The following is a 25,798-nucleotide window of genomic DNA, read 5'->3' on the forward strand; positions in this document are numbered from 1 at the left end:
ACACTTGGTTTAATTTCCAATTGCCTATGATAATGACAGGGGAATTCTAATTGTTCGTTCTGTTCAGCATCCTTCTGTTCTCTTTCCTCCATTGCTTTTTTTGATTCCCTAAATTCTGACCTTTTCTTTTTCTACATTTCCTATTAACAGACTTTATATTTAACATGTAATTTTTCTAACTTCAAAAGGATTTAATAGCAAAAATGGTAAATTGTGGTAGGACATCTTATCTTGGACAGCTGGTAACCAAGATTGGGCATGTGTTGTCAGTAACAATTTGAAAACAGGCATTTGGTCTTCTGATATGACATTTTGATCCTTTATAATATAATGTCAATCCAAGTGTAGAATACATGAGAAATCTCTTTTCCCTGCATGTACAGCACCTGAGATGATGGAGAGGATTAGTATTTCACTCTTCATGCGTTTTGTTTTTCCCTAAATCCCATGCTTGATGATAGCAGACAAAAATTAAGTCAGAAAAGAACTTCATACCTGCTACCATGTGGTATGTGGACTAGACAATTCTTCCTGATTTGTCTTAATAGCAGTAAAATCATATCATATCCATAATCATACTTACAAGTGAGCCTTTGATTTTTCATCTTGGAATTTTGTAATCACTAAATTATAGCTGAAGAGGATTCCATTCATGGCATCATACCTTTTATGTAATTATGAATGTTGTCAGACTTACGTTATGTGATTAAAAAATCATGTTGTCTAGACATTTATATTCTAGGATAAATGCTGGGATAGCCCGCAAACTACTCAGATAAGGTGGATGGTAAAATCAATAGCTGAGGGGCATAGTTCAGCGTCCGACTCTTGATCTCGGCTCAAGACATGATCTCACAGTTCGTGGGTTTGAGCCCCGCATCGGCCTCTGCACTGATGGCATGGAGCCTGCTTGGGATTCTGTCTCTCCGCCTCTCCCCTTTTTCTTGCTGGCAAAAGGATACAACTCTTAGTTTCTTAAGCTTTTAACAAGGGACTTCAGTGAGAACTAAGAATGAGTTGACGTTTGAACAATTTTAATATATATGACTGAAGCTGCTATCTCTTGTCTCATTGATACTTAGAGAATATTTGGATTCAGTCTTTACCTTGCTTGTTTTTAGTAACACCTGGGAGCCTCACTGAAAAATGGGGTTATAGGGGTGCCTGGCTGGCTCTGTTGGTAGAGCATGCAACTCTTGATCTCAGGATTGTGAGTTTGAGCCCCACGTTGGCCATACAGATTACTTTAAAAAAATGTGGTTTTAGGAGCGCCAGGGAGTCTACATCAGTTGAGCATCCGACTTTGGCTCAGGTCATGATCTCGTGTTTCTTGAATTTGAGCCCTACATCGGGCTCTGTGCTGACAGCTCAGAGCCTAGAGCCTGCTTCAGATTCTGTGTCCCTCTGTCTATGCCCCTCACCTGTTTGCATTCTCTCTCTCTCTCTCAAAAATAAACAAACATTAAAAAAAAATTTTTTTTTTTAAATTCACTTGTATAGGGCCATAGTATAGTTTCTTGTGTGTTTTTATTTTTGTGTGTTTTTGCAATTTTTAAAATACTTTAAATATTCACTGGCAGGGCTCCTGGGTGGCTCAGTCGGTTGAGCGGCTGACTTCGGCTCAGGTCATGATCTCGCGGTCCGTGAGTTTGAGCCCCGCGTCGGGCTCTGTGCTGACAGCTCAGAGCCTGGAGCCTGTTTCAGATTCTGTGTCTCCCTCTTTCTGACCCTCCCCTGTTCATGCTCTGTCTCTCTCTGTCTCAAAAATAAATAAACGTTAAAAAAACATTAAAAAAAAAAAAAAGAAATATTCACTGGCTGTAGACTTATTAGTTATATCAGGAATAATCTGTAATTTTGATAAAGGTTCACTTTTTTTTCTTGAAACTAGTATGGATTCCCAGATCTGTAAGTCAGGATACAAGTGTACTTTCTTATATTTGGTAGCAATTTTTCATATGTCATACTGCCTGAAAAGGTTACATTTGAGGCACCATATTTCTTTGAGTCTGAGATGGCATTGATTATAAGATATGCTATTTTTTGTATTACCTAGAAAGAAATGTATTTCCTATTAAACTAACATGCTTTTGGTTATTAAATGCATCTTAGTTTCAGAGATGTTGATGTGAAAAACTGTGCAACTAAGTCTTGAAGAGTTATGGTAATAGTACCACCTTAAATTTGCATAAGGCTTTATAGAAAGCACATATGTATATCATATATCTGATTGAGCCTCAAACTAAAACTAATCTGTGAGGTGGATTAAATTATCCCCAATTTTCAGATGAGGACCATCTCCAGACATGATCAATAGTGAACTAGGGTTTCAAGCTCATAATTTCTTACTCTGAGACTCATGATATGATTGACAGTATCACCTCCTCACTCCCCCTCACATGCATACCCATTCAGCTCTATAATTAGCCTAGATTTTTCTGTCTGTTGCCTGCCTAATGTACATGTTTCGTGTTTAAACTTCATTGATCTTATAACTGTTCATGTGTCTTGATTGTATTGATAGTGTTGAATACTATTGAAATTGTTAATGTTCTAACAGTAAATCATGTGTGACTTGTGTGACTGTCTGCTAATACGTGAATTGTTTTAATTCTGGGTTCCTGACCACTAAGAAGCTCTATATACCATCATTGGTGGTGTAATATGTTTTGAAAGCAGTCTATCTGTTTCTAGCTGACTGGGTAAAATGTTCAGGAATGGTTATGAGTTGAGATCTATGAAGTGGTCCAGAGAATATTATTTATTTATAATTGTACTGTTCTTGGTAAATCCAGGTCATGTCTGTTTCTTTCCCAGGTGGTGGCTAATGCTGTAGCAGCATTATCTGAAATCAGTGAATCTCACCCAAACAGCAACCTACTCGATCTGAACCCACAGAACATTAATAAGCTGCTGACAGCCCTGAATGAATGCACTGAATGGGGCCAGATTTTCATCTTGGACTGCCTTTCTAATTACAACCCTAAAGATGACCGGGAAGCTCAGAGGTCAGTCTGTTTTCCTGGATAGCATCTGGGAGACTTGCCTGCTTGAATAAGTTCTGTCTATATTAGAATAAGGGTCTCTTATGTTGGCAGAGATCAGTGGCTTGTGGGGCAGATACTGCTATCCTCATGGTATTTTGTCACTGGATTTAGGAACATTATAGGTGGTGGAGTGAACCATGCACAAATAACTCTTCCTAAGGGATGTGTATTTTTCTTTTATTTAAAAAAATTTTTCTTTTAATGTTTATTTTTTGAGAGACAGAGACAGAGTGTGAGCAGGGGAGGGGCAGAGAGAGAGAGGGATTCACAGAATCTGAAGCAGGCTCCAGGCTCTGAGCTGTCAGCACAGAGGCTGGCATGGGGCTCGAACCCACAAGCTGTGAGATCATGACCTGAGCTGAAGTCAGACGCTTAACTGACTGAGCCACCCAGGTGCCCCAAGATGTGTGTTTTCCATTTCTTGTTTGAATACTGTAGTTACCCTCTGCTGAAATCTCCCTCATCATGGTTCCACATCTCCCATACAGCAGTTTCTGGCCATTTGGTACACAAAGGTTTTTGAGTGTCTCTCACCATAGTGACAAACTTTTCATTTTATGAGATACATAGTAAGTGGCTGGATACCAGTTACTAAGCTGAACTATACCTATCATTCAGTAATAGAGAAAATGTATTCAAGTCTGCAAAATATGTGATGTCTTCCATTAGATACAGAAATCACGTCAGTCTGAATTTAGAGAAGATTTTGGAAGGTGCACTTGGATTGTTGTGCTCAGCCCTTTACCAAGTTCACTGTTGTAAATTTTCTTTGACTATCACAAATTGACTACTAAATTTCGTATGCACCTACACACAGTTTACAGGATTGGCATTATCACCAATTTTTATTGAGTGTTTTGTGCATATAGGCACTATAGTAGGTAAAGTACTTCTGAAGAAATGGTGGCTCTTTGACATATTTTAATTATGTAGATAAGAACCTTCCTTGCCTGGATGAATCTCAAGCTACCATAATGTAAGTGCTCTTCACTTGTCTGGGAAATTGTTCCCTCTGAACCTGATTAAAACTCACCCTGATCGTTTCTTTCCATCCTCTAAAGTACAAGTATCTTATGGAAAGAACTTCATGTAAAATTTTATTTTTTGTTGATCAGTGACATCTCACACTTCTTGTTCATTCACTTAGCAAGTATTTATTGAGGCTATGATGCCTGCCAGGCATTGTTATAGGTGCTGAGGATACACTGTCACCAGAATCGTAGCCCTCGTGGAACATTTATCCTGAGAGATGCTGCAGAAGTATATATAATATAATATAATATAATATAATATAATATAATATAATATAATATAAATCAGAGCCTGATAAGTACTAATGAGAAAGATAAAGTAGGGAGGAGATCTAAAAAATGCTGGGCATTTGCGGACGAGGAATTGTGTTTTATCAAAGGGTGGTCAAGAAAGGCCTTGCTGAGAAGGTGGCTTTTGTGTAAAGACCCAAGAGCTGAGGGAGGTCAGAGAGTCAGTCAATTAGATATAGGAGGAAGGGAGAGGATCCCAACTTAATTACCTTGAATCCTTAACTGCATATAATCAGCTCACCTCTCATGTTGACCAAGAGCTATCAAAATTAGGTTAATTTCTGAAGAACCCTCAACAGATAATTAAATACTCAAGATTTAGTGAAGCCTTTAAGCATAGGTAGCAGGGGCTAGGAGAATGGGGGAAAGGTATGGGAGAATATTGCAGTGGTGTTCTGTAACTTACAAACTTTTTCAGAGATTTCCTTAATCATGAAGGCAAGGAGTTGAGTAGTTTTCCTGGTCAACTCCCTTCCTTCTGCATCATATAATGACACCTTCAGTGACAGATGGTTGGCATCTCTCACTATGAAGTAACTCTTAAAACTTAATTTGACATCCTATAAGTTGAGGAGAAATAGTCTGTGAGGCAGGAAGCCCTTATGGAATATGGGGAGACCGACGACCATAAAACAGGAAGGTAAGTGGTGTGAGCCTCAAGTATTTTGGGTATTGCTTAGTTTCCTTGCAGTTTGAGCATCCCTTATTGCTGGTTTCCTGAGGTCTTCTGATGTCTCTGCTCTGCCTGTAGTTTGCCTGTAGTTTGCTGCAGTATAGGATCCCAGTTCTGTTTACACATGGAGCTTTGACTTTCCTGATTCTCTAGTTTCTTGATACTGGGGCCATGGTACTCTGACACATTACATCATGGACTGGATTGAACAAAGAAATTTTAATTCAAGATATTAATTTTCCTTTTTTCTCCTCAGCATCTGTGAGCGTGTGACTCCCCGGCTATCTCATGCCAACTCGGCAGTGGTGCTTTCAGCAGTAAAAGTCCTGATGAAGTTTCTGGAGTTGTTACCCAAGGACTCTGACTACTACAATATGCTGCTGAAGAAGTTGGCCCCTCCGCTTGTCACTTTGCTGTCTGGGGAGCCAGAGGTGCAGTACGTCGCCCTGAGGAATATCAATCTAATTGTCCAGAAAAGGTTGGGAAACCAAGAATTGGTGATTAAAGTGTTTGTGATTTTGAATTAAGCTTAATAATATCAATATTAGAGTGTTAGGTTTTATTGATTTTTATTTTTAAAAAGTGTTTATTTTTATTTTTTTAAAGATCACACTTTTTTTTTAAATTTTTTTTAACGTTTATTTATTTTTGAGACAGAGAGAGACAGAGTATGGATGGGGGAGGATCAGAGAGAGAGGGAGACACAGAATCCGAAACAGGCTCCAGGCTCTGAGCTGTCAGCACAGAGCCCGATGCGGGGCTCGAGCTCATGAGCAGTGAGATCATGACCTGAGCCGAAGTTGGACGCTTAACCGACCGAGCCACCCAGGCACCCCTATTTATTTATTTTTGAGACAGAGTATGTGTGCAGGCGGGGCAGAGAGAAAGGGAGAGAGAGAATCCCAAGCAGGCTCCACGCTGTCAACTCAGAGCCCAGCACAGGGCTTGATCCCATGAACCGTGAGGTCACGACCTGATCCGATATCAAGAGTCGTATGTCAACTGATTGAGCCACCCAGGCGCCCCTAAGTTGTTGCTGCTGTTGTTGTTTTAATGTTTGTTTATTTTTGATAGAGCACAAGTGGGGCGGGGAGGGGCAGAGAGAGAGAGAGATGGAGACAGAATCTGAAGCAAGCTCCAGGCTCTGAGCTGTCAGCGCAGAGCCGGATATGGGCCTCAAACCCATGACCTGGGCCAAAGTTGGATGCTTAACCAGCTGAGCCACCCAGGCACCCTCCCTGCCCCCCCCCCCCCCCACTAAGTTCTTTTTAATGTATGGAAATGAAAATGTTGAATGGCCAAGCAGCTTGTCCAGGGTGAGGAGGCTAATAGTTGTTTTTGGAGTGTCCCTGTGATAAATACATAGTGCTGCTCTCCAATGTAGTTGTTTTCTGAAGGGCCTCTTAATAGTATACTAGCTTGTGCCTGCTTCATACAGTTCAGGCTGTAGTTTAGAGCCAGATTGTTCTTCCAGCAGTTCTTAGCAGTATGTACCCTAACCCTTAAAAAATTTCTACCAAAAGGGGAACTGGTTAGAGGGATGTACAGGAAGTTTGTGAGGTTTTGGGGATGGGGAGGAGTGAGTAGAGAGCAGAGAGACACAGATTAGATATTAATACAGACTTAAAAGGACACGTCAATATATGCCTCACCTTCCTTATCTTGTGTTTCTGTGTACCGCAGGCCTGAAATCTTGAAGCAGGAAATCAAAGTCTTCTTTGTGAAGTACAATGATCCCATCTATGTTAAACTAGAGAAATTGGACATCATGATTCGTTTGGCATCCCAAGCCAACATTGCTCAGGTCAGATGTAAAGCAGACTCAGGTTTATAAATCACGTAGATCTTAAGGTCTGGCCTTCAGAAAAAGCAAGGCCATGAAATTGCTTTTTGAGAATCCTTAATGATTTTCTACTTCCTGGATTTTTAACAGGTTCTGGCAGAATTAAAGGAATATGCCACAGAGGTGGATGTTGACTTTGTTCGCAAAGCTGTGCGGGCCATTGGGCGGTGTGCCATCAAAGTGGAGGCAAGTGTCTAGTGTAGTTGTGATCACATTACAGGATTCGGAGTGTTCTCTTCACTCCTTTCTTTAAAATGGGTTTCTTAAGTTTATTAAAATAATAAAGCACATAGGTAAAATTCCCAGAGGGAATCATTTTTATCTCTTTGTAGTTTCAGTTATTTTGACTACTCCCATGTTTCTAAATAATATGCTAATGGTATTTATTGATTTACCAGTTATACACATTATCTGTTAACTTTGTGCTGTAAGTACCATTCTTCATGTACCCCACTGTTCCTACTTGAACCATCCTATTCTCCAATACTTATATCATGAGGTTTTTTGCTCCTGTATTGATTATCTTTGTAAATTGAGATAATATGCCTTCATTTATTTTTCTATTGACTAAAAGTTAGAAAACTCACCGTGCATATTATGACCAAATATTTAGGGCCAGTAGAATACAAATGATTGTATTTTCCTTCCTGTAGAGACTTTTATTTTTTCTGGAGTTTCTATAATGACCTTTCTTTTTTTCTTGCATTATATGTCTTCATTGCATCCCTATCTTCTTCCATCCAAACTTTTCAAGCATAGTATCAAATGTGTGTAAGCCTTTTTTTGTCCTAATCCCTTGTCTCTTCAGTCCTCTGTCCTCTCACTTGCCCCAGTCTGGCTTACTGCTTTTTTGGCCTTTGCACAGCCATCATTCCATATAGCTTCTCTTCATAGCTCCTTGTTATTAGTCTTCTTTAATAGCATTCCTTTTTGTGTGATTGCCATAGCTTCTTGAGTCTCTGACAATATGAATTTACAGTGTTTTGTTTCTGCAGTTTAAATTTAATTGTCTGGAGTATTGTATGGTGACCGTTGCAGGTCTATATATAATTTTTTTTTTTAATTTTTTTTTTTTAATGTTTATTTATTTCTGAGACAGGGAGAGACAGAGCATGAGTGGGGGAGGGGCAGAGAGAGAGGGAGACACAGAATCAGAAGGAGGCTTCAGGCCCCAAGCTGTCAGCACAGAGCCGGACGCGGGGCTCGAACTCATAAACCGTGAGATCATGACCTGAGCCGAAGTCGGACGCTCAACCGACTGAGCCACCCAGGCGCCCCCTATATATAATTTTTTAATTGAGGTGTATACCATGCTTATAGTAATTTACAGCCCATTTAAATTGTTTAAGAATGAGATAACAGAAAAGATCATCAGGACTTCTGTGAGCACAGGCAGGGCTGCTGACGAACAGGTTTCTGCTTTAGGGCAGGGAGTTGATTTTTACTTGGAAGTCCTCTGAAAGAGCCTCTCTGTGACCCGAGAGGGGGGATTGATTTTTAGCTTGGTTGCAGCCTTCCAGTAGGTGTTAATGGGCTATAGCTTATATTGTTCTCCATATTGTCCTCCATTTGTTTTTCATCATTCAGGAATTTGTTGAAATTAATGAAAACGTCTGTTCGCTATGATGTAGTGGATTCGGAACTCCGTATTTGTTCTTGCTACTTGACTCTATGCAGTTCTGCTTAGAGTCAGAGGATTGGACCATCTGATTTCTCAAGGATACTAAAATAATTTGCACAGTATGTCCAGTGCTTCATGGGAACAGAAGGAAAAAGATGCTGTGTCAGAGAAGCATCTATGAAAGCCACGTTCCTAATTAGCCTTCCTTTTATTAAGACAGTGCTGCTTTGTGCAGTTACCATTGATAAATCATTTAACCAGAAGTTAATTACTTCTGGTTCTGATCGCTTAGTTCAGATATTTAATGCACTCTGTTACTCCACTGAGAAATAGGAAGTCTATTTATTGGATCTTGATACATCTCTTTTGTCACCATTCTTCACATTCTTTTCTTACTGAAGTATAGCCACCCATTTACTGTTAGATAATTTTCGGAGATTTTGGTAGCATTAAGAGTCATTTTGTGCTTTTCATTGCCAGTCTGTCATCACCTTATTCACTTCTTTTGCAAAGCTCTAGAGTCATACAAAATTATCTCTCATTCCAAAGTTAAAAGAGATTTTTTATCACTGAAATTACTAGAAAGTGTTCTCCATCTGTATTCCTAGAGGCTGTTAATGCCATGTATTGTGACTAATGGGAAAGTAGTCCATAATCTGGAAGGGATAAACTTCTGATGGCTTTCACTTCCTCCTTTGACTTGGGATGCCCAGGTAGGAATATGAGAGCATGTGAGGAATGAACTTGGGAAACATAAGATCAGCCTTCTAGCAAGTGCTCTCTTATCTCAGGTTGCCTGGATTTGCTGGAGCACTTTTTCTAGACCTGATTCAGTCACGAAGGTTATCAGTTGGAAAGAGATGCCTAGCCCAAACACACTTATTAGGGCCGGAGAAGAAATGATGGTCTGTTTCTAATAAAGCATTCACGGGAAGGGGGAAGAGCCAGTGAGGGAATTATAATAGACTTTCTGTATAGCCTCTGAACCAAGCTGCTGCTTGCATTCAAGAATGCCGCTGCATTCTCTCGGGGCCTCTTACCTTTTTTAATGTGTAGTTGGTTTCAGAGATATGACAAATGAGAAATAAATGAATATTAGTTTAATGCTAAGCTGCGAGAGAAGGGCCTACCTAGCAAGTTTAGGGTGTCTTTAAGAGTTAGAGTTGTATTTTTATAACTGTAAAGATAGGTGTTTCTATGTTGCTGTAAGTATTCTGAAGTGAAAAAATATGTATAATTTTGTTATTAAGTTGGTTAGGTTAAAGATTAAGCAGTAAGCTGCTCAATCAATAAATAGCATTAGAAAGGCAGTCCAATAGTACTGTTTTTTTCCATAACTTTTGCCTATCTTTTGCCTGATTTTTTAGTAGATTTTACTCCACTCCTCCCCCAGCTTTATTGGGGTGTGATTGACAAAGTTATATATATTTACAGGGTATACCTGTTTCTTCAAGGAAGAGATAAACCCCTGGTCCTTCTTAGTCAATTGATTTTATTTGTTTCAGAGAGATTAAGGCACTAAGTTCTCACTTCCCAGTCTTCTGTTCTGTGGTGTTTACTACAGATCAGGGTAAGATACTGATATGTGTCTCATCCCTTAATTTGAAAAGAAACAAATGTATTTTTCCTGCTAGGAAAACCATATGTGTTTGCTACATAAAATTATATAAGCTAATTTAAATGAAAATAAAATACTGTTTTCTCCTACCCCTGTTCTACCCTCCCAGAGATGATATGGACATGATTTTAAATCTTTGTCTATATAGTCTTTCATACACCGGTGTACTTTTTACAAAAATGAGATGATTCTAAAAATGCTATTTACTTTTGTGGTCTGCCTTTTTTATTGAATTAGGCATGGACATTTTTCTGTGTTATTAGCATTTTATATCATTTTTAGTGGATTATAGACATGATGTGTGATTGCTTCTAATTTATTTAGCCTTTCTCTTATTGTAAGACCTTAAAGTTCCTGCTCTTTTTCCAAATAATGACATAAAGAGGACCTTATAACCAAGTTTCTGATCTCTAGTGGAGGTGAACATTGTTTCATTTATTAGCCATTTGAAATCACTTGTTCATGTCCTGTGACATGTCCTTTTTCCAATGAGTTATCTTTTCCACAATGATTTTTTAAAAATCTCTTAAAATTAAAGATATTAATCCTTCACTTTGTAGCAGTTGTTTTCCCAATTTGTTTTCCTTTTGATTTCATTTGAAGTTGCGATTCACAGAAGTTTACGTTTCCTTGTGTAGTGAGTTCTGTTTTGTTGTCAGGGGTTCTTTAGTGGTACACCTAGAAGATTGTGCTTCACCTCAAACTTCTATAAAACCCACTGTTATTTTCTACTTTTATGGAAAAGATTTTATTTTTTACATTTAACAATATTTTCAATAATTAAAACAGAAGGAATTTTGGTGAAAAATATGAGGGTGAGGGTTAAACACCAGACCAAACCATCTTTTCCTTACTGTTAGGAAATGTTGTCTTATACTAAATTTTGTAAGTGTATATTCTGTATTTCTCTGTTTCTGGACTTTTTTTATCTGAACAGTGATTGGATGTTTAATCTTGTTCTTCTGCCATACTGCTTTAATGGTAGGTGTTTTGTTTTGTGTTTTCCTCTTTAATCAAAAGCAATATGGTTGAGATGACAATTTGCTCAAAAATTACTGTTCCAGAGGTGCCTGAGTGGCTCAGTCAGTTAAGTGTCCAATTTTGGCTTAGGTCATGATCTTACAGTTTGTGGATTTGAGTCCCGCGTTTGGCTCTGTGCTGACGGTTCAGGGCCTGGAGCCTGCTTCAGATTCTGTGTCTCCCTCTCTCTCTGTTCCTCCGCCGCTCGCTCTCTCTCTCTCTCTCAAAAATAAAGATTAAAAAAAAATTACTGTTCCAGACTTAAATATTTCTCAGATATTGATGCATCATGGGAAATAGCCTTTTGTCTTTATTATAATAATGATACAAAGGGCTCACTAAATGTTAACTTCATATCAAACTCTGTGTTAAACACTTCATTTGTGTTATTTATGATAATTTAAAAAATTTTTAATGTTTATTTTTGAGAGAGAGAGAGAGAGCATGAGTGGTGGAGGATCGGAGAGAGAGGGAGACACAGAATCTGAAGCAGGCCCCAGGCTCTGAGCTGTCAGCACAGAGCCCGACTCAGGGATCGAACCCATGAACCGTGAGATCATGACCTGAGCCGAAGTCAGACACTTAACCAGCTGAGCCACCCAGGCGCCCCAATGTTATTTATGATAATTTAGAACTTATAGCAGTCTATATCCTACATACTCTATAATTTATCACAACTTATATGTGATAAATTTTTCTAATTTTGCTTTTGCAGTAACCACACAGGAATTACTGGCTGAAAAGGAATAAAATAGAATCCAAAAATGGAAAAAATACGTAAAAGATGGCAGAATCATTTCATGGTGCAACAGAATCATCACATAGCCTTAAGATGCAGTTTTGTTTTTATTAAATTGCTTGGAGTGGTTTAACTTCGTACCTTTAAAAGATTATATTCCAAAGTTTTCAGGCATACACTAAAGTGAAATTGATTAATGAGCTGTCATGTACACATCATCCATTTTGAACAAGTATCAACATGTTGCTGTTTTTATCTTCTCCCTTATTCTTCAAGGGAATGAAGTGCTATTGTATTTTTGTTTTTTAAGTAGGCTTCACGCCCAACACAGAGCCCAACCTTGAACTCACAACCCTGAGATCATGACCTGAGCTGAGATCAAGAGTCAGACACCTGGGGCACCTGGGTGGCTCAGTCGGTTAAGCGTCCGACTTGGGCTCAGGTCATGATATTGTGGTTCGTGGGTTTGAGCTCCGCGTCAGGCTGTGTGCTGACAGCTCGGAACCTGGAGCCTGCTTCAGACCCTGTCTTCCTCCCCCTGCGCTCCTCCCCCACTCGTGCTCTGTTTCTCTCTCTCAAAAATAAACATTAAAAAAAATAATAATAAAATAAAGAGGCCCCTAACCAACTGAGCCACTCAGGTGCCCCAGTGCTACTGTATTTTTTTTTTAATTTTTTTATTCTTTCTTTATTTTTGAGAGAGAGACAGATTGTGAGTGGAGGAGGAACCGAGAGAGAGGGAGACACAGAATCCAAAGCAGGATCCAGGCTCTGAGCTGTCAGCACAGAGCCCACCATGGGGCTGAGTCCCAAAGATCATGAAGCTGAGCCAAAGTCGGATGCCCAACCGACTGAGCCACCCAGGTGCCCCAAGTGCTATTGTATTTTAATATAGATCCCAGATATGATCTTACAAAAGTAGTCTAATGTGTATATCTAATAGAGTATGTCCCTAAAAAAATACATTGTCATGATAACATTACTATACCCAACAACTAACAATAATCCTTTATCTCATTGAATACCCAGAACATGTTCAATTTTCCCTAGTTGTCTTTTTACAGTTGGCTTGTTCAAATCAAAATCTAAAGAAGATTCACATGTTGCATTTGGTTACTATGTTTCTTAAGTCTTACTTACTTGAGGTGCCATGTATTGAAGTGATTATATCATTAGGTTTATACAGTTTTCCAGAGTCTGGATTTTGCTGGTGTAGTTTAGTGATGTTGTTTATCTCATTCTGTCATCCCCTGTAAATAATTAAATCTAGAGGGTTGGTAATGTTCATGTTCAGTGTTAGGCAAAAGTATCTCCTTTGATGCTGTGTACTTTCTATTGCATCTTATCAAGAGGCATCTAATGGAGTGACCCATCAGAGTGCATCATGAGATATGATAAATTTTAGGCTTTGATTTTTAGGGTCTCTTGTCCGAAACCTTTCCCTTTTTAAAAACTATGACCTAGGGACGCCTGGATGGCTCAGCAGGTTAAGCGTCCAGCTTCAGCTCAGGTCATGATCTCACAGTTTGTGGGTTCGAGCCCCACGTCGGGCTCTGTGCTGTCAGTTCAGAGCCTGGAGCCTGCTTCGGATTCTGTGTCTCCCTCTCTCTCTGACCCTCCCCCACTCATGCTCTGTCTCTGTCAAAAAATAAATAAACGCTAAAAAAATTTTAAAAAACTATGAGCTAGAGTTTTAGTACATTAGTTTTATCACTTGTATTCTCCCATATTCCCTTCATTAATAAAAGGTTAATAGATCCAATTCTATTTTATAAATGAACTAAAGGCTGTGGAAAATTGCAGTTTATCTGAGGCCATAGACTTTCAGTTAGATAGTTCAAAAGATGGCAAATTTTCCTTAAGAGTTTTTTGAGCCACAGATAACTTTGAAAATATAATGAAAGCTATGAATCCTCTCCCTGGAAAATATGCTTATATGCACATATGCAATTTGGCAGTTTCATTTCAGGAAGTTTGTTTTATTGGTTGATTTTAATTTTAAGTAATCTGTACACTCAGCATGGGCCATGAACTCATTACCCTGAGATCAAGAGTTGCATGCTCTTCCTCTAGCTGAGCCAGCCAGGCACCCCTCATTTCAAGAGGTTTAAAGCCATGAATTCCAGATAAAGATCTACCTTGGCTTATTCTTTCCTCCTACCTTGACATAATTCTTTCTTTTCATTTCTATTCTCGTGGCTATCCAAGATGATACAATTATCATTTGATCCAACTCGTTTGTCAAGTATATTTTTGCAATGAATAAAATTTGGGGTTTATCTGGAAATTCTGTGTATCTCCATCAGATAGCCTCGCCTGTAGTGTAGCTTGGTCAAATTAGGTGCCTGATCTTTTAGTTTAGCTTAGTTGGTGTACATGTATGTCACAAAGCTATTTTTATATTGAGGTTGCATTATTGGAGAGATCGTCTGACTTGTCATTTATTGTGTTCCTCTTCATAGCAATCTGCAGAGCGCTGTGTGAGCACATTGCTTGATCTCATCCAGACCAAAGTAAATTATGTGGTCCAAGAGGCAATTGTTGTCATCAGGGACATCTTTCGGAAATACCCCAACAAGTATGTACAAATACTTCTACCCTCTTCTTCCAACCATATAGGAAATGTGTAAGGCACTTTGAAATTGGCTAGGTATAAATTATTCTTTGTAACGTAACTGGTCATAATAGGATATTTTGTTAAAAATCCTATTAAAATGGATACCTTATGAAAAATAACTTTTGTTTATTTAAAATTTTTTTAATGTTCATTTTTGAGAGACAGAGAGAGAGGGAGACAGAATCTGAAGCAGGCTCCAGGCTCAGCACAGAGCCCGACGCAGGGCTCAAACTCACAAACCGAGAGATCATGACCCGATCTGAAGTCAGACGCTTAACCGACTGAGCCACCTAGGCGCCCGAGCCTGTGCATTCTCTTAACCAAAAGCCTTTATAGTTTGGTGGTTTGGTTTAGGGTACCTTGTTGGTCATTTTTTTTTTTAGCCTTCATTGTTAAATACACTTCTCAGTTGTGCCCTCAATAGCTATAGTTGATTTTGTTACATCAGGTATGAAAGCATCATTGCCACTCTTTGTGAGAACTTAGACTCGCTGGATGAACCAGATGCTCGAGCAGCTATGATTTGGATTGTGGGAGAATATGCTGAGAGAATTGACAATGCAGATGAGTTACTGGAGAGCTTCCTGGAAGGTTTTCATGATGAAAGCACCCAGGTAAGTTCTCACCTGTGTCCTGTGTCAGATCTTTTGGGGAAATTTTCAGGGAAAGTAAAGGTTGAGCACTTACGTGTGTGTGTGTGTGTGTGTGTGTGTGTGTGTGTGTGTGTTGAGAATTGGTGACCTTTTCAATTGTGCTGATTTCTTATGGAGCAAATCTGCCTTAGACCAGTGGTTCTCAAACTTTAGTGAACCTAGAGTTTGTTAAAGCACAGGTTAGGTTGCTGGCCCCACCCTTGGAGTTTCTGACTCAGTGGGTCTGAGATGGGCTTAAGCATTCTCATTTCTTACCAGGTTCAGGGTGCTGCTGCTGCTGCTAGTGGTCCAGAACCACACTTTAACAACTAATGGCTGAGAGCAGTAATTAGCACTTTTTAATTTTCTGTCACTGGAAGATGATGACCTATTCCTGTTCATAATGGTTGTGGCTCATTCCAGCAGGTGTTTTCGCTTAGAGCTGGGGTGAGGGCTGGCATGTGCAGTTTGAAAAGATTCTCTGGATAGCTAGATTTCTTCCCATCTTCTGTCTCTCCTCTACCAAAATGGAGAGACCTGACCTTGGAACTGTGGGCACAGAGAAGCAGATAAATTATAAAACCCTTTTCCCCTGGCATTTGCATTCATTGCAAATTGAAGGTCATGTATGTAATCCACCATAGTAATTTTAATAGACCTTTACAAGGAACACATACAAGCCTATAGCTTTGTGTATGGTTCAGCAGCCTATATTTTTTTTTACATTAAAAAAAATTTTTTTTAATGTTTATTTATTTTTGAGAGAGAGAAACAGTGTGAGTGAGGGAGGGGCAGAGAGATGGGGAGACAGTCTGAAGCAGGCTCCAGGCTCTGAGCTGGCAGCACAGAGACAACTCATGGACCACAAGATCATGACCAGAGCTTAACCAACTGAGCCACCGTGGCACCCTTCAGCAGCCCATTTTTAATTAGCTGTGATCTGGCATAGTTTTACTGTTTTTTGGCTCTTGCCCTAGTATGACAGATAATTCCCTAATTTCTCCCCAAGTTGTATCTTTTGGTGAAAATGAATATAAAGGATTTAATAAATAAGCAATTTTTTGTGCCAAAAATGCAATTTAGGGACAAGAGGCTAGTGAGTTTGGGTTGTTGTTTTTTTAATTAATTTATTTTTGAGAGAGAGAATGAGCAGGGAGAGGGGCAGAGAGAGAGAGGGAAAAAGAGAACCCCAAGTAGGCTCTGTACTGCCAGTGTGGAGCCCGATGCTGGGCTCAAATTCACAAACCTTGAGATCATGACCTGAGCCAAAACCAAGAGTCTGATGCTCCACTGGCTGAGGCACCCAGGCTTAGAAAGACCAGGTAGTAATTCGTAGATGGGTAAGCACTACTTTGGAAATAATGGTAGGGAGTAATGTAAATGCCTTTCACTTTATCTGTTAAATTACATCCCCATAGGTGCAGCTCACTCTGCTTACTGCCATAGTGAAGCTGTTTCTCAAGAAACCATCAGAAACACAGGAGCTGGTACAGCAAGTCTTGAGTTTGGCAACACAGGTATGAAATCTAGAAAAAGCATGGGTTTGATTTGTCTGCTTTTATATTGAGGAAATCATGAAACTCTGAGAAGATTCAATTTGGGGGGATTTGTTTATTTATTTTTACTTATTTATTCACTTATTATTTTAAGTAAGCCCTATGCCCAAGTTGGGGCTTGAACTCACAACCCCAAGGTCAAGAGTCACATGCCCCACCGACTAAGCCAGTGTGGCACCCCTCATTTGGGAAGATTTTAATTGGAAAGGGCGCAGTCTTTAGATCCTGTTAAAATATAACAATAGTGCCTCTTATACATATAACATCGAATATAGTTCGGTGCCTTTTAAATGAACTGGCTCCAGTTTCTGTTGAACTTAGATGGGCTTAACTTAGATATTTTACTTTTAATGAATGACCTACAGTATGAAAATGACATTGAGTCTCACAGTACTGGGTGACTCACTTAAGTCTCACTCCTTCTGGGTGACTTAATTTCACCTTCTAAATGAAAGTACAATGATTTAATATTGGTAAATGCCTCAACAAAGGTCTCCGATATTGTTCTTTCTACCTTCTAGAATTGATTGCCTTTCTCTTTAAGTAATTTCAAAGTGCTTATGCTGCCTCCTTAATTATTCGATATTTTTGGTCCTCCCTAGGATGAGTTTGATTTCAGAAATGTGGCAACTCGAGGCCACAGATGTATTGTCACCATTTTAGGTCCACAGAAATCAAAACAATTATTTTATCTAGTGTAACTAGTATAGCAATCATCAATTCATCATAATTTCGTTATGTTCTTAATTGAATTTGAGAACTGGCTGGCTATAGCAGGCTGTCAGAAGTTCAGGTGTGTGTCGACACATGGAATCAGATTTAGATACTCAGTTTACCATTTTTCTTATTCATCTCTATAGTGGTAGATAATCAAAATTTGAAATCTTTTCATAGTACTTTTATCTGTTATCTTTCCTATTATTAATTTTATATCTTTTAATATATATCTGTAAGCATTCTTTGAAATGTTTCTTTAAAAAAAAATTCCCTTTTACACATCTTCCTTTGCCTGAAGCAAAGCAATTTCTATAACCATCAAGGCAGTGGTTATTTAATTCCTGTATTGAATTAAGCATTCTAGGCTTTTTTTTTTTTAATTTTTTAATCTTTATTTTTGAGATAGAGAAATAGAAAGCGTGAATGGGAGAGGGGCAGACAGAAAGAGAGAGAGGGAAACACAGAAGCTAAAGCAGGCTCCAGGCTCTAAGGTGTCAGCACAGAGCCCGATGCAGGGCTACAACTCAAGGATCTCAAGATCACGACCTGAGCCAAAGTCAGCCACTTAGCCAACAAAGCCACCCCAGTGCCCGAGCCTTCTAGACTTCTTAGTGTAGACCCTTGATCACCCACTTGTATCTGTGTTAAGGTGGATTTACAACAAGTTTCTAAAGAGAATTTGGGCCTTGCTCTCTCTCTGCTTATCTCTAGATAGGGATAGTCTTAAAATCAAGCAAGTGTCCTTGGTAGATTCCATTGTAGTCACCGGTTCTCAACCCTATCTCCATCTCCATTGTCTGTTGAAGGCCTATGGGTTTGTATTTCAAAGGCGTCACAAGAGAGCTGTATTTTGGATTCTTGTCAGATTATCTCCTGTTATTTATCAAAATTTGCCTGAGATAAAGTGTTTAGGGAGGATTGCTTAAATAATACAAGGACTCTCTGTTCTTACAGATAAAATTTGCCACTGAATCAATCCAGACTGGTAGAGAGCTGGGTATCTAGACTGCATTGTACCTGACCCTTAATTAAGTTACATTTACTAAATTATACCGATACATTCATCTAATAGTAGGGTTGTCATGAGAAACTATCCTATTTGGATCTGTTGTCAAAGTCATTTGTTATTCCATTATATGTTTTTTTTTCTTTATGAGGTTCCATCAAACAAATTCCTAACCAGTTTTGGATTCTCCTAAGCATTGGTAGGTATGTAGTTAACTGACCCTCTGAATGGCTTATGTAACTAGATTTCGTGTTCATATGAGTTGGAAACTTTAGAGTCAAATTTAAGGATCTCTTGTAGAAAATGTGTAGGTCATTGTGGCATGCATTTTTCTGTTTCTAGTTCTGATTTATGCTCTCTAGTCCTGGATGCATTTTTGGAAGCTTTGCTAAGTCCTTTTCTGGGACTAGGGCAGGGTATAAGTAGACCATCAGATATTCCTGATTGAGACTTTTTGTACAAGGACTAGTATAAAATCTTTAATAATAACCATTTTTGTTGTGCTTACTATGTACCAGGCATTCTTGTAAGGACTTTACACGTTAATTTAATCTCAGTAATGGTTGATACTGTTATTATTCCTATTTTATAGATGAGGAAATTGAGACATAGGCCCAGTTAAGTATGTGGCAGAGTGAGGAGTCAAACCCAGGTAGCCTGGCTCCAGAGTCTTTGCTCTTATCTATCATGCTGTGCTGCTTCTCTAGCCTGAAGGTCAGGGATGACTTTGAGACTGCGTACTCCTCGCTTTACCTCTCTGAAGCACTATTGTGCATAAGCCAGTACATGCAAGTGAACTTAGTGGTTTTAAGATCATTGTAGGTGATTATTTCATATTTGGTTGTAAATAATTATTAAGCAGTTTTTCTAGCCAACCCTTTTCTGTCCAGTTAATGAGATCTGAGGAGTTAGCATGAAAGAACAGCACATTGGTATATAAGTCTTTTCCACTGGAAGTTTTTTTCTCTGTTTTGTGCCCTCCACCCCTACCCTCCAAGTTTGTGAAATAAGAACCTAATAACTTGTTAGGTACCAATATTAGGAACCTAATAACTTATTAGGTACCAATTTCAGTTGAGGGCAGTGTGATCTGCTAAGTTGTGTTAATTAAGTTTATTTATTTTAAATTTTTTTTTAAGTTGATTTATTTTGAGAGAAGGACAAAGCCTGAGTCCGGGAGAGACAGAGACAGAGGGGGTGAGAGAGAATCCTAGGCAGGCTCTGCACTTCTAGTGCAGAGCCTGATGCTGGGATTGAACTCACAAAACGTGAGATCATGAACTGAGCCGAAGTCAGATGCTTAAACAACTGAGCCACCCAAGCATCCCTAAGTTGTGTTCATTTGAATTGGGTGATGGGAGTTCTATTTCTGCTACATCCCTGGTTCGAGACGTGCCTGAGCAAATTTCTTTTTAATATTGTTCCTTTCCCATTTCAACAATAGAGTTAATTAATACTGGGTTCTTTTGTGTGTGTGTTTTTTTAACCTGTGCTGATAATTCAGTGAAGTAATGTGAAATATTTATGCTTCTAACTTCATTTTTATTAAATAAAACCATTTTTTATGTTAATTTTTGAGAGAGAGAGAGGCAGAGTGCAAGTGGGGAGGGAGCAGAGAGAGGGAAACACAGAATTCGAAACAGGCTCCAGGCTCTGAGCTGTTAGCACAGAGCCCGATATGGGGCTCGAACTCAAGAACCATGAGATCCGAAGCCGGCCGAAGTCAGCCTCTCAATTGACTGAGGCACCCAGGTGCCTCTGTGCTTCTAACTTTAAATAAAATGGTGGTTAATTAGAAATATTATTACAGGAAAAGAAAATGAACCCTTGAATCCAAGGCTTCATTTCAAAGGTTTGTCTTCTCTGCTTTGGTAGTTATAGAGCAATCAGTTAAGAATACACACAGAAGTGTCCAGACTTTAATAATTACCCTGTATAGTATATTCAAGAAAAATTAAGATGAAGACTTCTCTATGAGCTAGAGAACACCATCATCAAAATCACCTGTGCTGCTTGCTGGAAATGTAAATTCCTGGGCCTGATCCTGACATAATGAAAATTTCTGTGATGTGGCCCTAGAATCTGCCACTGAGTGACTTTCCTGGTATGTTACAATGTTGATGCATAGTACAGTTTACTGTTTTAGAGCATGCCTGGTAAGAATTATTTTGGAAGCTCTTAAATTTTTAGAAATGTACTATTTTTCTGGGGCACCTGGGTGGCTCAGTCAGTTAAGCATCCAACTTTGGGTCAGGTCATGATCTCACGGTTCATGAGTTTGAGTCCCGCATCAGGCTCTGTATTTACAGCTCAGAGCCTGGAGCCGGCTTCAGATTCTTGTCTCCCTCTCTCTCTGCCCCTCCCCCACTCATGCTTTGTCTCTGTCTCTGTCTCTCAAAAATAAACAAACATTAAAAAAAAAAAACAGTCATACTCCTGGTAATAAAAAATGTGGTATTCACACATACATACTCACACACACAATAGAATGTTACTCTGCCATGAGAAAGAAGGAAATCCTGTGGTTTGCAACAACATGGATGGACCCCACAGGCACTATGCTAAGGAAGATAAGTCAGGTAAAAAAAGCCAATACTGTTGGTTTCACTTATACGTGCAACATAAAAATGCCAAATTCATAGAAACAGAGTAGGATGGTGGTTACCAGGAGCTGGGGGGTGATGGGGAATGGGGAGATAGTGGTCAAGGATACAAGCCTCCAGTTAGAAGATGGATAAGTTCTAGGGATCTAATGCTCATCATAATGATTATAGTTACTACTGTGTTATATACTTGAAAGTTGCTAAAAGAATAGATCCTAAATGTTCTCACTACAAGAAAGAAATGGTAATTAAGTGACATGATGAATATATTAGTTAATGCTACACCAGTAATTATTTTGCAATATATAAGCATACCAAACAACATATTGTACATCTGAAATTTAAACAATGTTATATGTCAGTTTTATCTCAATAAAGATGACTAAAAAAAAAAAAAAAGAAAGAAATGTACTATTTTCCCAGATCCTGGCCAGGAACTAGGGGGGCTAACAGAATAGCAGATCCAAAACCAAATTTTCCGAATCACCAAACATGGAATGGCACCTTAAAATCATAAAAAGTTTCGATTTTTATGTCACATGTCTTGACTGGGCCTGATTTATTGTGGCCTCCATATAAATAGTGAGGCAGTGTTGACCAGCTTACAGTAAGCCTAACAAATCAGCCCTCAGAATAGCAACATTCGAACAGTGAAGATCCTTGCCTGTTCTTTAGCTTCAGGCTTTGGAAAATTTGCACTCATTTCTCATAGGACCATATTTTTAAAGTGTGTGTCTATAAAGATTTACGGTGCATATACCCTTTAATTCAGGGATTCTATATGCAGCATTTTGCCTTATTGCCGTGTTTTGAATTTGTGGAGTATAGGGGGACTCCAAACTTCTATCATAGATATACATAGTTTTGTGAATCCCCACAGGAATTAATTAATTAATTTTGCATTTGGTTAAGTATGTACATAATGGAAGAGAGAAATAATTTGAAGTAAAAAGTAGTCAGTTTTCATCCATACATTATTAAATTGTATTATAGTTTAATACCTCAACAATATTACTAATCTATGAAGACAGAAGACTGAATTTTCCTGGGCAAGTGATGTGCAGTATTCATTTTAATTGTGTATAATAAAAAGCATAATTAGTATACAAATTTTAAATGGTGTGCTTTGGGGATTGAATATATAAATTAAGATTTAACTTTTTATGTATCAACAAAAGCTGGGGTGGGGATTGCTTTCCTGACCTGATATGTCAAAAAACTGGTAGTCTATTCTTTTAAAAAATCAACTTGTTTCGGGTGCCTGGGTGGCTCAGTCAGTTAAAGCGTCAGACTTCAGCTCAAGTCATGATCTCACAGTTCGGTTCGTGCGTTCAAGCCTCACATCAGGCTCTCTGCTGTCAGTGGGGAGCCTGCTTTGGATCTTCTGTCTATTTCTCTGCCCCTCCCCAGCTCATGCGCGTGTGGGCACTCTCTCTTAAAAATAAACATTAAAAAAAGTCAACTTACTTACGTTTTTTGATGTTCAAACTTTGTTTCCAAGTAAAATAAGTAAGGAGATTTCAGCCTATTTATAAACCAATTACCGGACTTCTCAAAAACAAAACAACTTATGTAAATTGAATATTATCACTGTTTCCCTTTTTTAACCCTGGCATTTCAAACACTACAAACATTTTTATATGCTATGTAACACAACCTATGAATGTGATCAATATTCTCTTGAGTTATATTTACCATTTTGATATTCTGTTAACGAACTTGCCGTATTGCAGTGTTCCTTATGCTTTTTAAAATTTTTATTTGTTTGAGAGTGAGTGGGCGGGGGAGGGGCAGAGAGAGGGAGACACAGAATCTGAAGCAGACTCCAGGCTCTGAGCTATTAGCACAGAGGCCAGTGTGGGGCTCAAACTCAAGAACCATGAGATCATGACCTGACCCAAAGTCAGACGCTTATTAACCAGCTGAGCCACCCAGGGGCGCACCCTTACGCTTTCTTGTTTTTAACCAGTGGTCTACTGTGGGCACAAGTTAAACAATACATGACTAAGAATAACCATAGGAAACCATGTAGTCAAAACCATTGGGGTCACTGCTAGTATTTATTAAGCAGGGTGTTAAGTGCCTTAAGTGGCTAACTCATGAACCAATTTATCTGCTTACTTAGAAACTCACGTGGAAGCCCTCAAATTGGCCTAGTTTTGAAGAAAATATTTTTGTATGTGTATTTTAAATACAGATACTGAAACAGCGACTTACTGTTGTGGCACTAAAACAGCTGGAATGCCATCATATAGACATACTCTGAGAGGTAGATACCAGGATATTTATCGCTACTTTGTGATGTTCACATAAATGAATGCATGAATGGCAGGAAGGAGGGAGAAAGAGGCAACAACCTAAATGTCCATTGATAGGGCACTAGTAAATAATGTTGCAGTGCTGTATATACTGGGGAAGTTTGCAGGTGTATATGCCAGTGTGGAAAATACCTTGCAGAGGAGTATATATAATGTGAAATTGGTTTTATATAAAATGGATATATATATGCTTAGGAGCTCTCTGGAAGGACACATAACCACACTGTTAAAATGGCTATCCTGGGGATGTAAAGTGGGGAAGGGTTGGATGTTTGGGGAGATTTAAAATTTTTATTTATTTTTATTAAAATATATACATATTTTTAAAGATTTTGTCCCTGACACACAAAAAAATTACTTTTTTAAAGATTTTGTTTTTACACACTTAGTGTGGGGCTTGAATGCACAACCCCATCATCAAGAGTCATGTGCTCTACCAACTGAGTCAGTCAGGTGCCCCAGAGACTTATTTTTGTACTACAAACTTTTTTTTTTTTTTTTTGAGGGAACAAGCATGAGTAGGGGAAAGGGGCAGAGGGAGAGAGAGAGAGAGAGAGAGAGAGAGAGAATCCCAAGCAGGCTTCATACCTAGTGGGGAGCCTGACAGGGGGTTCAATCCCATGACCCTGGGATTATGACCTGAGCAGAAATCGAGAGTCAGACGCTCAACTGGCAGCTACCCAGGCACTCCGATATGTTACAAACTTCTAATTGTGATGTGGCATTGATGAATTTTTTTTTTAGCCATGAGTATGAATAAAAATTATTTTAAAACTACCACAGAAAAAACAAGACCACTAAATTAAAAGGTCACCCCTTTGGGAAATGTTTAGTTCCATGCTCTCCTTAACAGTCATTTATTATTTTAGATAGTAATACCTCTCATACTATATTGTAATAATTAGTACTCTGGACTTGTTAAAGTCAGGCACTATGTGTCTTATCTCTTTATTTCCAGGGCCTAGCCAGTGTCTCCATAGGAGATACTTAATAAATATTTGAATGAAGAAAGAAGGTATGGGTGAAATATTTTTAAAATCAATTTCATGAATAATTCTGCTGATGTTTATAGCAGTTAAAAAACATTTTTGGGGGAGGCACCCGAGTGGCTCAGTCGGTTAAGTGTCCAACTTTGGCTCAGGTCATGATATCATGGTTCGTGAGCCCGAGCCCTGCATCAGGCTTTGTGCTGACAGCTCAGAGCCTGGAGCCTGCTTCGGGTTCTGTGTCTCCCTCCCCCTCTATCTCTGCCCTTCCCCTGCTCACACGCATGTACCCTTGCTCACTCTCTCAAAAATAAACGTTAAAAAAAATTTTTTTAAAGAATTATTTTGATGTTCCAAGGCTGTCTCAAGGAGTTAATTTCTATCAGATTAAACTTTTATTTTCCATTTCCCATCTTCCCTTGAATTTTAGTCTTAGAACTAACCCATCTCGATTTATATTTAAATTCTTTGGAACATTAGAGATTACAGAATTATGACTGTATTAAAACTGTGTTGAGTTTAAATATCTTAACAGCCAACTTTATAAATCACTACAGCATTGCCTTAATATAAATCTAACAGGTTGGGTTTCTGTATGGAGAAAACTTCCATTTAAACCTTCTTGCCCTTGCCTTTCATTAGGATTCTGATAATCCTGACCTTCGAGACCGGGGCTATATTTATTGGCGCCTTCTCTCAACGGACCCTGTCACAGCCAAAGAAGTAGTCTTGTCTGAGAAGCCACTGATCTCTGAGGAGACAGATCTTATTGAGCCAACTCTGCTGGATGAGCTAATATGCCACATTGGATCTTTGGCCTCGGTATACCATAAGCCTCCCAATGCTTTTGTGGAAGGAAGTCATGGAATCCATCGCAAACACTTGCCAATACATCATGGGAGGTAAGCAGGTGAACTAGGTTTTGAGTGAGAAGTAACTCTTTTAGACAGAGTTGGTCTTCCTCCTGTTGTTATAGCCTAGAAAAGAACTTGGTATGCATTTTGCAAACTTACTATAATGCCCTGGGGTCTCCATCTGAATACCAGTGACCACATACATAATAGGTGAAGGGCTCTTCTGTGTTCTAATTTGGGAAGTAGATAAGATAACAGCTTTAGAAAATGATGAAGACCTTTTTTTTTTTTAACTTTTTAGTTTATTTATTTTGAGAGAGAGACATGAGTGGGAGACATAAGCATGAGTGGGAGAGGGTAGAGACAGAGGGAGAAAGAGAGAGAATCTCAAGCAGGTTCCACACTGTCAGCAGAGAGTCCAATGTGGGGTCCAAACTCACGAAAAGCTGCGAGATATGACCTGAGCCCAAATCAAGAGGTGGGCTCTTAACCAACTGAGCCACCCAGGGGCCCCCATTGGTGAAGACCTTCTAAACTGATAAATTTGAAAGCTGTTTATGTCCCCAGTTGAGGCTAGAAATCTTTTCAAGGCTGAAAATTTGGAAAAAAAGACTATACGTACCTTT

The 25,798-nt window shown here is 38.9% G+C and overlaps 1 protein-coding gene across 1 annotated transcript in view; it reads left to right on the forward strand.

The window, feature by feature from the left end:
- The window catches only part of AP2B1 (adaptor related protein complex 2 subunit beta 1), a 130,343-nt gene that overhangs the window by 33,052 nt on the left and 71,493 nt on the right, over positions 1-25,798 (forward strand). Inside the window, exons 6-13 of the mRNA XM_078437458.2 lie at positions 2,818-3,008; positions 5,299-5,520; positions 6,726-6,846; positions 6,976-7,071; positions 14,346-14,461; positions 14,949-15,114; positions 16,551-16,649; positions 24,961-25,220. Of these exons, the coding sequence (XP_078293584.1) occupies positions 2,818-3,008; positions 5,299-5,520; positions 6,726-6,846; positions 6,976-7,071; positions 14,346-14,461; positions 14,949-15,114; positions 16,551-16,649; positions 24,961-25,220 (1,271 nt within the window). The remainder of the gene's footprint in view (positions 1-2,817; positions 3,009-5,298; positions 5,521-6,725; positions 6,847-6,975; positions 7,072-14,345; positions 14,462-14,948; positions 15,115-16,550; positions 16,650-24,960; positions 25,221-25,798) is intronic.

Source organism: Panthera onca, chromosome E1, assembly GCF_046562875.1.
Source record: "Panthera onca isolate mPanOnc1 chromosome E1, mPanOnc1 haplotype 2, whole genome shotgun sequence".
NCBI classification, from domain to species: domain Eukaryota; kingdom Metazoa; phylum Chordata; class Mammalia; order Carnivora; family Felidae; genus Panthera; species Panthera onca.